At 30.5% G+C, this 14,315-nt stretch overlaps 1 protein-coding gene across 2 annotated transcripts; it reads right to left on the reverse strand.

The window, feature by feature from the left end:
- Window positions 1-4: 4 nt before the first annotated feature.
- LOC145101107 (agamous-like MADS-box protein AGL27) lies at window positions 5-14,073 on the reverse strand. Of its 2 annotated transcripts, none has more exons than XM_079038272.1 (6): window positions 13,709-14,073; window positions 1,049-1,097; window positions 875-933; window positions 669-762; window positions 505-588; window positions 5-398 (listed from the first exon to the last, which is right to left on the reverse strand). In XM_079038272.1, the coding sequence occupies exons 1-6, from the start codon at window positions 13,903-13,905 to the stop codon at window positions 246-248; spliced, it is 636 nt and encodes a 211-aa protein (XP_078894398.1). In that variant the 5' UTR covers window positions 13,906-14,073; the 3' UTR covers window positions 5-245. The 2 variants fall into 2 exon arrangements, with proteins under 2 accessions (XP_078894398.1, XP_078894397.1); XM_079038271.1 differs by having other exon boundaries at window positions 140-398; window positions 1,049-1,118; window positions 13,709-14,070.
- Between the last annotated feature and the right edge of the window lie 242 nt (window positions 14,074-14,315).

The raw sequence follows: 14,315 nt of genomic DNA on the forward strand, positions 1-14,315 counted from the left end.
CCAATACGAAGAAAATCGTCATATTTATAATGTGGAACTTGCATCTTCTACACATCATTAAACATAATACTAGCTAGCTCTCTCATACAACTTTTATAATGGGGACCAACCAAACCAAGGCATGCATAGAAATTGGAAGTAGAGGCTTAATTTGTTATTTTATATTTTATTATCACGTGGCTTTCTAAAGACATCATCGATCTATATATTCCTTGAATTAGTTGATTAATATAACATAACATCATCTACTCCTTGAAGAGAGGGAGTGTTAAAAGTGGTTGTGGTGGATATAGATTGATCTGGTAATAACTATGGCTATTTGCAGAGTGGTCAAGACCTTCACCACCATCGTCATCAACATCATCTTTCTGGTTCTTCTTTGCTGATGCCACCTGTAACTGTAAGTCAACATCTCATCAATAATTCTTCCATGGCAACTCCACAACAAGATTGAGGTGAAACAATTGCAGTTTTCATGTTAAAAAGATATGTATATATATTTACCTGCTGTTTCAGTTCTTCCTTTTCCTCAGTTAATTTCCTTACCTGTTCATGAAAGGTCGACATATGCTCCACCATCAATTGAGTCTGTGCAAACAATATTATAATTAATGTCAATTTACAGACTCAATGAGAGAGCAGAATCAGTTAGTTAGACGATGAATCACCTTTTTAGATCTTGTATGCAAAAGAGCAGCATGAAGTTCCTCCTCTAACTTTGTCATGTCACTCACAGAGACCTCATTTGGTTGTTCGTCAACCCTGTCAAGCTCTGGGATTATCTTTGAATTTTAAAACTACTTAATGATCCCTATATTACTACTTGATTCACCATACATCATATACAGACATATTTAGTGCTTCCATGATATACCTTCTCACTGACTTTAGAAGCTCTTTGCATGTTCGGAATCTTGTGGACTTGTTAAATGCCTACAAGATATCTTGCAAATTTAATGTCATATGGGGAGATCAAGATATGAATAGACAATTATAGATCACAAATAGTAGAGAGCTACTACCAGTTGCTCAAATAGTCATTACTTACCATATCTTCAAAAGCTCCTTCTTGGGTGGTTCTCTCTTCTGCCTGATACCTGGAAAGGATAAGCTCCACACTGAACAATAGCTGGTTAGATAGATAACATTTAAGTCTAATGATTACTTGTAACCTTAAAAAAGGTAACCATATTTGGTTGTGTTGCATAATTTACTATTTGATTAGAATGGATTGCATTATAAAGGGAATCAAAGGACAAAGGCCCTTGATTAGCTTTCAGTGGGCTTAGCCCTGAAAATATTGGAACAACTAAATTATTCAGATTTTTTATGCCAAGGAATAATAAGCCCTACAATGAACCATAGCCAGTTAGATAAAATCCAGATCCAAAGATTAGATTGCAACCTTCAGCTACAGAAGCATTCAAGTAAGTAACTAGTAGCGGATCCAGAATCAAAGTAAAGGAGTATCCCCGACAAGTAAAGAGGTATCCAAAACAAAAAAAAATCGCATAATACACAATAAGAAAAAAAATTCCGGAAAAAATTACACTATTAAATTTTTTTTGAGGGGCATCCCGGGATATATCCTAGATCTGCCTATGACTAACACACTCTCGTAATAAAATAGGGAGATTTCTATATATTGTCTTATTAAACATTAAAATATCATATTTTCCTAACTTAAAAATTAAATATCATGTTTATCCTTCATAAAATTTTAAAGTATTGTATATGTTTTTCTTAACCATATATATATATATATATATATATATATATATATATATATATATATATATATATATATATATATATATATCAAACTATTATATATGCTCTTCTTCAACATGAAAATATCAATGGTAATTTCTAAAATATCATTTATCTACAACATGATAATATTCGCCAACAACAAAAACTAAACAATCAATGCATACATTCCATGGGAGGTCTGAAGATGAAGCGTTTTGTTTGTCAAGAGAGCGAGATCTCAACAATTTAAAAGTAATGTTTCATTATTATTGACGTAGGGATAATACATTTATGGTTTTTAATTATTATAATAATTCTAAAATATAAAAAATAATTATTAACTATTAAAAACGTTGTAAAAAAAGATTTGGGCAAATATAATATTTTGAAGGTTTTTATAAAGTGTTAATATAATATTAAAAAATTATGTTAGGCAAATATGATATTTTGATGTTTAAGAAGTGCGTATATGAAATTCTCCCAATAAAAAATTAGCCCAAAACCAAATTGTGGTGCATAACGTATAAAGCTCCAAGTGTAAAGGATGAACAACCACCCTTGACCTTTACTAATAAAAGTTATGCATGTAAATAGTGTGTGTGTGTGTGTATGTGTGTGAGAAAGGGGGGGGGGGAATGATGATGTTCAAGCACCATTGATGGACTTGTTCAAACTCCCCATGCATAGTTAGTCCCCTTAACTCAGCCAACTATAGGTCATAAACACCAAATAAACGAAACAAAGCCAAGTAGCCAAATGCTTGAATGACTTAGAGAACTTGTACAATAATTCAAAGGTGAGTACAAACGAAATGGGAGGGCCTTATTTATACTTGAGACTTTCTGGGAAACGAAAAGGAAAACGATTAAAGCATGTTACTTCTTAAAGACGATCATACAATATCCTTCTACAAGCTCACTAGAAACTTTACAAAATATATATGAATAGGTGGCTCATTACATAGTGATGTCTCTATCGTGCCTTCTTCCTTGTTTCCTTGGAGTTAGGTTCAAATAAATATCCCCAATCACTTTATTGAAAGAGGTCATTACAGTCATTGGTGCTTACTTAGGCACTCCTCAATTCAAATCTTCCAAGTCTTTGTAATATGAATTGCAGATGTTCACATAGAAAACCGAGTGGCTCTTCAAATTAGGTGGGAGTTGGAGTTGGTATGAGACTTTCCCAACTATCCTTATCATCGGGAAAAGACCTTCGCATTGGTGCACTAGGCTTTGTGTACCACTCCTTTTTCCACTTATAAGCAGTCATTACGTTCCCTTCATAAGTTATGGCCAATGCATTCAAAGTTAAAGGTTTTCATCTCATGATTATATTAAAAGGGATTTGACCTATAGCCTCACCTTTTTGCTATTATATGACAATGAGCTATATCAAGAATTTTTTCCAAGTCCTTTGGTTCAATCATATAGTTCCATTATTATATATCAAGTACAACATTCACCATCTCTATATCCATAGGATATAAGCTTATGAAAAAGTTTAGCTCTGTTCCTAGTTGTTTCAACAGTTTCGTCTAAACCTACCCTAGAATCGTGGATCTCGAACACCTATAATAATCATCTATGGTATATCCCAATAGCCATCTCATCAACAATGTAATTGATTGATGCTACACTGGAAGTTGCATAGTGTGATAATTGATCAATGACCACAATGATGTTGATACGTCCTTCCGAGGTTCGCAATCATGTGATATATTCCGTAAGTACACTTTCCCATGGACCCACGAGTGTTAGTAATGATGCTAATAATCCTTTTGGTTGGCGTAGCTTGACTTTGTCTTTACATTACACCAAACACGTTAACGTCTACTTCCACATCATTCCATACGAAAATAAGTATTAGATCAATGTTAATGATTGTCTTATCCCTGCTAGTACAACACTTTTGGAATCAAAACTCTTTTGTAATGCTCCACCTAAGGTTATCCCACTTAGGAACGGATAACAGATCCCCCTTGGTGAACATCATGTCACCCTTTTATCAAAAAACATCAATTTTTTCCTTTCTCGATCCATTTCCATTCGATTCTTAGCTAAACAATTTTGTGTTAATACTTATTTAATTTGTTAATGTAGAAAGAATAAGGATTACATAACTGTTGCAATCTCCACCTTGTAACTTAGTGTATTTGTCACTATGTTTGTCTTTGTGGGGTTTCACTCTACTAAGTAAGAAATTACACTAGAAAATCGTTTTTCAAGCTTGATTTGGACTCAACATTTTTTGGGTTTAGAAATAGCTCATGGAAATATTATACTTTTAGATCATAAACTTTTCCAGAGCAAATCTTGCCTTAAATCGGCAAGGAATGTATAACCACATTCATCTCTTTTTATTGAATGTTAGAACACCTCTCCAACTTATTTAACTTTCGATTTTCAGATGCAATTGAGTGTCTCAGGAAATAGGACATACCCAAAGTCTGATGTATCTAGTTGAATGATTGAGCCTTATGTAGTAGTCTCATCACCGTTCTCACATTACCACACCTTTCAACCCTTGGATAGCTACTTGACAATTATCATCCTATTCCCACACATAATCTTTTGTCAATATATCCATGAAAGGATCTATTTGACTCAAGCATCCTTGGATAAAACTATGTTAATGGTTCACATGCCAAAGAAAAATCGAAGTTCCTCAACCTTTTTTGGACCCATCCAATATCCAATAGCTTTCATTTTGGATTCGCCCATCCTCAACCATAAATATTGATCTTGTGTCCTAAGATTCCATTTTCTTCTAAGTACATAAGCACTTCTATTTATGATAAAGCTCGTTATCCAAATAAACATGGAATACTCATGTCAAGTGAAAAACATGCTTGTATAAAGATGACTATAAAGAATGATTTTGTCCAAGTACATCACCAAAAACTTGTCCTGCAAATTATGGAATAAGTGAATTTGTTTAACAAAAAAGAATGACCAAGAACTTATAGGAAACATACTTTTAAGTTTTAACACATGTCATTTTTTCTTTGTCCTCTTCGGCAATCTAAATTTGATAGTACTTTGGTCTGAAGTTAGGTTTAGAGATATATTAGGTTGTTCCCAATTGATCAAATAATTTCAAAATTAAAAGGATACTTTTATCTCCATGACCTTTTTCAAAACTCGAAAACCGATGCATACTCATTAAGAATCATTCATATTTCGTTAGAACAAGATTGTTGAACCATAGAGGTCCATGGATGGTTAATTTACCCTTATCATCTTTAAGTTGTTTCTACAACTATTATAACTTTGGTCGTGCCATACAGGAAGGAGATTTGGAATTTGGCTTGGAATCTAGTTCCAACTCGATCCACCTCCGGTCTTGTGGAAGCTTCTTAAGCAACTCCTTATGCCTCATGTCCTTAAACTCACCATAAACTTGCTCAATTTTCTTTAGGACTGTTTATATTATCTTAATTTTTCCCAACTCATCCTTTATATCCACTAAATAAAAAGACTTGTTTCGAAGCCCAAATTGAATTGTATAATGTATATCATATTCATTTCGTTCTTAACAACCTTTTGCATAAAAACCATGAAGATAAATATAGAGTTAGCAAAAGGTATTTGGAAATCACATACTTTGTGAAAAACTCTAACATAAGTACGAGTTAGAAGCCATCTATTGGAATCGCTAATAAGGTGATGATTTCTTCACATTCTCTAATCTTGGCACTTATATCATGTTTCACCCTGTAGTTAACTATGTATTTGAGTTTAATCCCTTGTTGAAGCAACTCCCCTTCATGATATTGATACCCAACTGTTTTGCTTCACCAAGAGACACAAAATTGTTACATCACTATCGAAAATAACAAACCAGAATACCTTAAATGGTCAATTCCACAAATTAAAGTCTTGTTTCTCACTTTTGGAGTCTTCGTCTTGGCATTGATTCCATCAAGGATTCTCAATGCTCCCATGATAAAATCTCCATTCTTAATTGCGACTCTACCAAAATGTGTTGTTATTATGAAAAAATAAGGTTAAAACACTTCAAATTATAATCATATATGAATGCTAAAGAAGTTAGATAATATCTTGCCCTTTCTGTTTACCATTGTTAAATTGATCCCTAAGGTCAGATTGAGAATATATATTGTAAGAGAGAGAGAGAGAGAGAGAGAGAGATAAGTTAATATAATCTATGAAATATACAATAAAAGTCCACCATAACAACCTAATTGGTTTGAGAAACTAAGTGTGAGCGGTGTTTACTGCCAAGTCCCCAAATCCAACTGGGTGGAAAGTGACCGGCCTAATTCTTGCTACACTAGTCAATCAATGCTAACCAATCAGAACACCATGTGCAAACAAAGAACAAAAATAAAAAATAAACATAAAATCATAGAAGCATGTAAAATTATAAAAGGAGGCCATGAACATATACTAAGAAAATTATACTTATGGTTTATAACCTTTGAATTCCATGTCAGGTATGGGACATGTTCATTAATAAATAGTAAACAAAATCATGGAAGCTTGTAAAAGTGCAAATAGAGGAAATAAGCATGTACTAAGAAAATTATACTTATGTCATAACCTTTGAATACTCAGTTAGGTATGGTCATATGTTCATTAGTGTGCTTATGGGTAAAATCAAAGCAAATCATTAATTAAGTGGTATGATATTGAGAATATGTTTAACAATAAAGCATTGAACAATGAAGTAGGTTATTTAATTGAGTAATTATAGACTATATAGATTGTAAAAGGCTTTTAATCCTTGTTACATAGGGCCTACCACATAACATGTAAGGAATAAAGTGTGGAGGTTTGACTAGTTAATTTTATAAATAAATTGTGGAGGTTTGACTAGTTAATTTGGTATGTTAATTTTGTGGCCAGTTTGTTTTTCATATACCAAATAGACTAGTCCCCTCAAAAAATCAAAAAAGCTATGTAAAAAATACTATAACATATAAAAGAAAGAAGAGACAAAGGTTGAGAATCTAATAAAGTTGAAAAAGGAAAATCCAAAAGAGTATTTAAAGATATAGTTTGTAATAATTGTGGTAAAAATGTATTATACAAATACTTTGGTCTAAAAGAAAGAATGATATTAGAAAAGATTTAAGAACTACAAATTGATGAAGATATCAAAAAGAAAATGGGAACCAGTAGAAAACATTGATAATGAATCCTTAATAACTATCCAGATAGTGAGAGTTTAGATATGATCTCAAAAAACTCATAAAATAGTACTAGTACTGATAGTAGTTTTAAGTGTGTATAATATAGTATTAAGATTGATTATTACAAGTCTATTATAGATATGAATGCTTTGAGCATAAATGTACTCAATAATGAACAAAAGTTTATCCTAGATTTAGTTGAACAAATTGATGAAGAACTTTAGAAAAACAAGATGCATTAAAAAGACTTATTGAACATGAAAAACAAGAACAAATTAAAAATTAAAGAATAGAAAGATTTCATACTCTTTAATGAAGTTCTAAATAAATTTCATGGTCAGCCTACCAAAAATCCAACCATTAATGATTTGAGAAATGAAATAAATATACTAAAAGAAGGAACTATAGGAATCAAAACCAAACTTAGTAAGATGGAAAAAGAAAAGAAATTATTAATATGAGATCTTCTAAAAAATGGACTTTAGAAAACAAAATAGATTACGAAATAGAAATCAATGACCTCCTCCTTCAAGAGATAAATTATCAAAAATGTTATATTAAAATTAACTTAGTTATAAATGAGGAATATAGTCTAGAACTAATATTATTTAGTGATAGTGGTGTTAATATAAATTGTACAAAAGAATGAATAATCCTAACTAAATATTTTGATAAGTTTATATATAAAAATAATATCACTATAGCCAACAAAACAAAAATGATATTATCATACAAAAGTTTTTTAAAAAAAACTTTTGTTTTTAATGATGGAATATGTTTAAAGAATGATTTTACAATGATATATAGGTTATCACAAGATTTAATTTTAGAAAAATAATTCCTACACCAAGTTAAACCTATTGAAAGAATAAATTCTAATGGAATTCTTACAAATTACAAGGGAAGAAATTTTTATTTAAATGTATTATGAAACCTAGAATTAATAGGATAAATGAATTATAAAGGGAACTTGTTTTTTTTTTTTTTAAAGAAAATCAATAAATTTTATAAAAGAAGAAATAAATGTTTGCAACCTACAAACAAGTTTATAAAACCCTTCTAATAAAGAAGAAATCAAAACATTAGAAAATAGAATGAGAGAAGAAATTTATAGTGAAATTCCTTTAGCATTCTGGGAGAGGAAAAGAATGTGGTTTGTCTACCATATAAAAATAATTTTAATGAAAAAGATATTCTCATAAATGCTCATCCTATACAAAAGAATAAAGATATGATTTATTATTGTAAAAAAGAAATTCAAGGATTATTAGAAAAATATTTAATAAGAAAAAGTAAATGTTCATGGAGTTGTTCAATATTTTATGTAAACAACAATTCTGAAAAAAAAAGAAGGGTCCCAAGATTAGTGATAAACTATAAACCTCTTAATTAAATTCTTAAATGAATATGATATCAAATTCCTAATAAACAAGACATTTTAAGTCATTTGGATGAGACTTTTATTTCTTTAAAATTCTAATCTAAAATCAAGATATTGGCAAATCCAAATTCATGAAGAAGATAGAAGATTGCTTGTGTGGTAGCTTTTGGTCAATATGAATGAAATATTATGTCATTTGGACTAAAAAATGTCTCACTCATAATCTCAAAATATTATGAATGATATATCCCATGTTTACTCTGATTTCATGATTATTTATATTGATGATATTATGATGTTTTCTAAAAATATTAATCAATCTTGTAAACATTTGAATATTTCTTCTAACCTGCCAAACATAATATTTTGATTATTTCGGGAAAGAAAATGAAAATTTGTTCAAACAAAAGTTCGTTTCCTTAGTCATGAAATTGAAGAAGGAAAATACATTTTCATTGATATATCTATTAACTTTGTAGATAAATTGTTTGATGAGATTAAACATCAAACTCAATTACAAAGGTTTTTAAGAAACCTAAATTACATTTTTCACTTCTGGTAAGTGGAATGATGCTCAAAAAAATATTCAACCACTAAAAAAAGAAATGCTCTCTATTATTAAATGCATATCTAAATTCCAAGAGGAGTTGATAAATCAAGAAGTCATATTAAGAATTGATTGGAAATCAACAAAAGAAATTACTAAAAAAGATGTTAAAAACCTTGTCTCTTGATTGTTATAAAAAGATTTTGAAAATGACATGATTCATGATTATTCATCATAAAATACAAATTATCTAGAGGGGCCAAGAAACAATCGCCTCCAAAAATGCATAAATAGTAAAAATCATGCCCATAAATGAATGAGTTATAGCCCATACCAATTAAGGATTATAACAAGTAAAAATTTCAAAAACCAATGTATTATTACATATTGGGATTATATCAAAGCATATAAGTATGCTTTTTGTCATCATAATTCAACAAGAAGTCATAGTTTGTTCTTTATGTTTGTTAAAGACTCTTATCTTAACATATATTTTCCAAATTGGTTCTTATAAACATGGGAGAGATAGTGTCCTCTACAAGAAATTTCCCAAAAGGATTTAGAAAAGGAAAATATGTCTTTATTTTTAAACAAATTTGTGTTTTTATTTGTATCAAAATACAAGGTGTCATGGATAACAACATATAGACTATATATTATAAAAAATTATGCAAATATTCTCTCTTTGGAGACAACGTATTAGGTCAAATGCTGGGAAAATTCAACCCTAAATATGTTATTGGTCAAGTCATGGATGCTCTTGCAGAGCATGATAATAATCAAAAATTAAAATCTTATGAGGTAGATACATATGCCAAAAATGAAGATAAGTTGTTATGGTCCATTACATGGAAAAAATAATAAGAGAAAATCCAATCATATCCCATGATGAATTAAATAAACTAATCCAAAAAAGAGAAAATTCTTATAGAATTCTATGTGGAAGATAATAATAATATGTCTTCACAATGATATTTTGATAGTGAGGATATGGATGGAATCGATCTTAGTTTAGAAGAACAAGAAGACTAACTAACGAATGAAGTTGCAGGTACAAATTCCAAAGATGGTGCATTTAGCAAGAAGAACGAAAAAAAAGAAGACAAAATCAATTAAAAAAATTCCAAATCCAACCAAAGGAGGTGAAATCTCTACAAATCAAGTGGAATCTTTACAGTCACTTTTTAGAGAATTTAATTGAGAAAATGAAAAAATGATTCTTATGCTAAAAGAAAACAAAAATACATTTTCCAATAAAGAATCCAAGTTGAAGTCTGGTTTTCAAATCTTACTCTTGGTTATAAATAGAGCATTGCTTAGTTGAAGAAGGCATCCGTAAAATTTCATATCTCTCTTTAAATTTCCTTAGTTTTGTCTATGGATTTCAAGTTGTAAAAGTTTTTCAATTTCATAGAAGCGTGTAAGGATCTCATATACATGGATACAACTTGTAAGTTTTCTTTTCTTTAATCTTGTAATCATTTATGTATTATGTTTATGTTTTGTTAATTAATTTAATAAATTTTTATAGTTATTTAAATCTTTAGTCCACATTAAATTAAATTATATAAAAATAACACTTTTATTCATTAAATTTTCTATTTTGGGAACACGATCCTAATGTCCATTGGTAAAAAAACTATATGATGGTAAAAAAAATCAACTCATTTGGAGCTCATATGAGCAACTTAAAGGTGTTTAAAGTTAGGAAAATTATTCTGCAAAATGCTAGAGACAACCCCAAAAACCCATGTTTAGGGTTGTGTAGCTCAGTCAATCCTAGAAAATAAGGTAATTCAACAACCTAAAATGTAGCCATGATAGAGAACTACATGTTGGAAAAAAAAGCTAATTCTGAGTTCGTATAAACAAGTTAAGGCTATTCGATGTTCGGTAAAAATTTATTCACACAGTTGGAAACAACCCTCAACATCCTTAACAACCTTTACTTAGCGTTTTCTAACTCGGTAAAGTCTTAACCAATTAAGGTGATTCAGAATCTTAAAATTTATCACGGACATATAAGTACATATTGGGAAAAAAATCAGCTCATTCGGAGTTTGTATGAACAAGTTATGGTTGTTCAAAGTTAATAAATCAATTTCCGGTTCCAAACATGAAAAAATCGAGAAATGTGGGACTGAAAAAGAATCTTTATGACAAATAGGACCCGAGAACCACACCATTTTTCATATTTGGTTCCGATTCGATTCTTTAGAATATTTTGCTCGTCCCTACAAACATGGAGCGATCACAAAAAATGCAACAAAACATGATCTTGAGAATTTTCATACTCATGGATGCAACTAAATGCCCTCCATTGATGTAAAACTATTCAGTTTAGTTATGGTATCATACAAGCAACACCAATGCCATTGTATTCATAGATAAGGTAGTTACATAAACTTGTAATGTAGTCTTTTTCTACAAGGTTTAAGAAATGATTTACGAAAGTTTGTCATTATGTCTTGACCAAAACCTCTCAAGAAGTGATGTAATTAGCAATCTTTGTTTAGAAGGATGGTTATGTGCCAGTCAATCATCATCTAAATGAGAAAAGAAAGTTTGAAAGGAGGAACTATAGTCAAACATTCAAGAATCGATTAAATGAAGGCATAAGTACACTTGACAAACCAAATTGTTCCAAATGTAATAAGAATCATGCTAGAGAATGTATGATAGAACATTTGCAATAAATATGGTCATCTTGCCCATATGAGGAGTAATTGTCTTCGGAAGAGAGCCTATTACAATTACTATTAAATTCGACATCATACAAACAACTGTCTAAAGCCTAAGAAATTGAGACAACTATCTACTTATAAATAGCATATTAGACTTACATGTGATTTCTTTTAGTGGTCTTTATGTAATGTAAAAACCCAAATTTACCACTTTGTATTGGGATGCAACACCCCAAAGTTGAACAATGTTTCACAAAGAAGTCCATGAAAAGATCAAAATTGGAAAGTAGTAAAAAATTTGCATAATCTCCTAACGATCAGTCTGCCCCTAAGCAAGGAGTAAAAGTGCTTAAACAAGCAAGTTGGAAAACATTATGCTAATTTGGCACAAACCATTCCCTTCATAGCCAAAATATGGAACGAAAAATACACACCCTTATGAGGTACTCAATAATTTATAAGGAAATCAACTTAACAACCGAGGGATTTTTTTTTCATTTTGTGAGGGGAGGGGGAAAGGGGGGGGGGGGGGGTTGTCATAAGCCACATGCAACTTTTGAGGGGGATTTTTTAAAACGCCTTTGTTAGATTTTCAATCATTTTCCTCCTTTGATTAATTAGTATAACCTATATTATTAGTTTGAGATGAGTAAGTAAAGTTTTATTTCCAATAATGGGTGTAACTAGTGGTACTATTAGTTAATTAGGAATGATTTGTGTTTGTTTTTATTAATTTTTATGAATAAAATCATTGCTTGAATGCTAAATTTTTTATATATATTTAATCAAGCTTCAAGTTTGAAGAAAAGGATAATTATTGTCAAGTGATTTATGATAATTACTTAATTGATTAGGAACTAGTGATGGTGACAATTGCTTTGAGTGAAATATTTGATTAACCTATTTAGATGATACAATCCAAAATAGTGATTTTGAGCTTGTAAAATTATGTTTTGGATTTGATGATGTTTAGTTCTTAATGTTAATATATAATTTGATGTTTGGTTTAAAAATATTGCCATGAGGGAGGAAATTAAGAGCCTATTCGATTTCCCTATGTCTATGAAGAATCTTGGTTTCTTGAGTTCCTAAATGATCACAATCAAATCAAAACACATTAAACCATTTGCACCACAATGTATGGTTATTAATGAGTTAACTGAAATTGCAATTTAACTCAATAATATGTTGTTTCTTTCTATAAGGTTTTATCCCTATAGTTTTTTATTTTATGGTTTTGTGAATATTAATCTATAATATATAGTTTCTTTCTATTAGGTGTTATCCCTTTAGTTTTTCGTTTTATGGTTTTATGAATATTATTATGTTTAAAATTGATGATAGTTTACAAACTCATCCCCCTCCTTTTTTAGCTTGTAGTTGATTTTTACAAATTAAATGTATAGAATTGATTATGAGTCAGACATTGTGAATTCGGTCCTTTTTTTACTGTTGTCACAAGTTCTTTTGTAATCACTTGATTAGATTTTGTTAGTATCGACAACCACCTTGAATACTATTAACTACTTATCATTTTTCATTTAAAATAAATCTAAAATATAGGTTGATACTTGATAGACTTTAATAGTTAAAGAGAATTTGTAGTGGATCTTTTAGATAGTGAAGTTGGTTTTTTTTTCAACATTAACCATTATAAATAACATGATTTATATATATGTTATCATTAATCAATTGGAGTAGAGTGTTTCTAATCAATGTACATCTAACCACTATCTACACCTGAGCTTCCTACTAACAACATGCTCAAAACCATTGAACCAAAGTAACAAATAGTTAGTACAGTAAAACCTAAAAGGACATATATATGTTGTACTATCATGGCAAAAATGGAAACAGTCACTACAAGTGGCTTTGAATCTCCACATGCCACCAAGAATAGGTGCTTAATTACTACTTGGATAGTCGGATGAATAAAATGGACCATAAGATGTACATGCATTTCTAATTATAAGAGTATGGCGTTAAACATATCGTTAGTCAGACAAAAAAATCAGCTGTGAAAACCCTAGAAATGCCATCATGTAGTTCAGAGATCCCATATTTATATCTAAATTAGAACAACATATATAGAGAAAGATACAATAAGAACACATATATACGAACAGTTTTTGGGAAAGAAAATCAAGAAAATCATGTTGGATAATGTACAAAACAACGAAATGCACCTGTTACTATTATAGCCACCGCTGCAGAACTCATAGAGCTTGCCGCTATCGGAGATTACAAAAGCGGCGACATCAACATCACAGATCACGGACAGGTGGCGTGCTTTCTTAAATAATCCTGTTCTCCGCTTTGAAAATGTCACTAACCTGCTACTCTTATCTTGGATCCGCTTAATTTCGAGTTTCCTCCGCCCCATTTTCTCTCTCCCGGCCGATGGATGAATCAATCTTCTAACCCTAAGTTCTAACTTCTGATCACCGGCGTCTCTCACTAAAAGTCTAAAATACTATTTCTATCTCTCTATTATATAGATGTATAATCCTGTCCAAACTATTGTAAGCGATTGAAACGAATGCACCTTGTGAAAGATGACCTTAGTCCGTACTACTCCTTATTATTTATATAATTACTTCCCTAAAAGTCTTTGTCGTTTAATGTCGGCAACGAAAAAATAGACTTCTCTCTTATTCAAGATTTGTATTATGTCATGTCATGTTTTTTAATGATGTTATTTTTATCAATTTTTATGAAGTGAACCAGTAATATTGTTACATATATTTTTAGGGTTTAAGAGAAAAATCGTTGGCTACCTCTACATTTACAGAT

Source organism: Lactuca serriola, chromosome 4 (assembly GCF_051521515.1).
Source record: "Lactuca serriola cultivar US96UC23 chromosome 4, Lser_US96UC23_V15, whole genome shotgun sequence".
NCBI lineage: Eukaryota > Viridiplantae > Streptophyta > Magnoliopsida > Asterales > Asteraceae > Lactuca > Lactuca serriola.

Bases quoted from the DNA above. Each gene is read 5' to 3' on its own strand.
- LOC145101107 (XM_079038271.1), bottom strand. From the start codon at position 13,905: ATGGGGCGGAGGAAACTCGAAATTAAGCGGATCCAAGATAAGAGTAGC. The intron at 1,119-13,708 runs GTGCATTTCGTT...GCTATTGTTCAG, and splicing joins GGTGGCTATAATAGTAACAG to TGTGGAGCTTATCCTTTCCA. The intron at 589-668 runs GTGATTCATCGT...TTGTTTGCACAG, and splicing joins TGCATACAAGATCTAAAAAG to ACTCAATTGATGGTGGAGCA.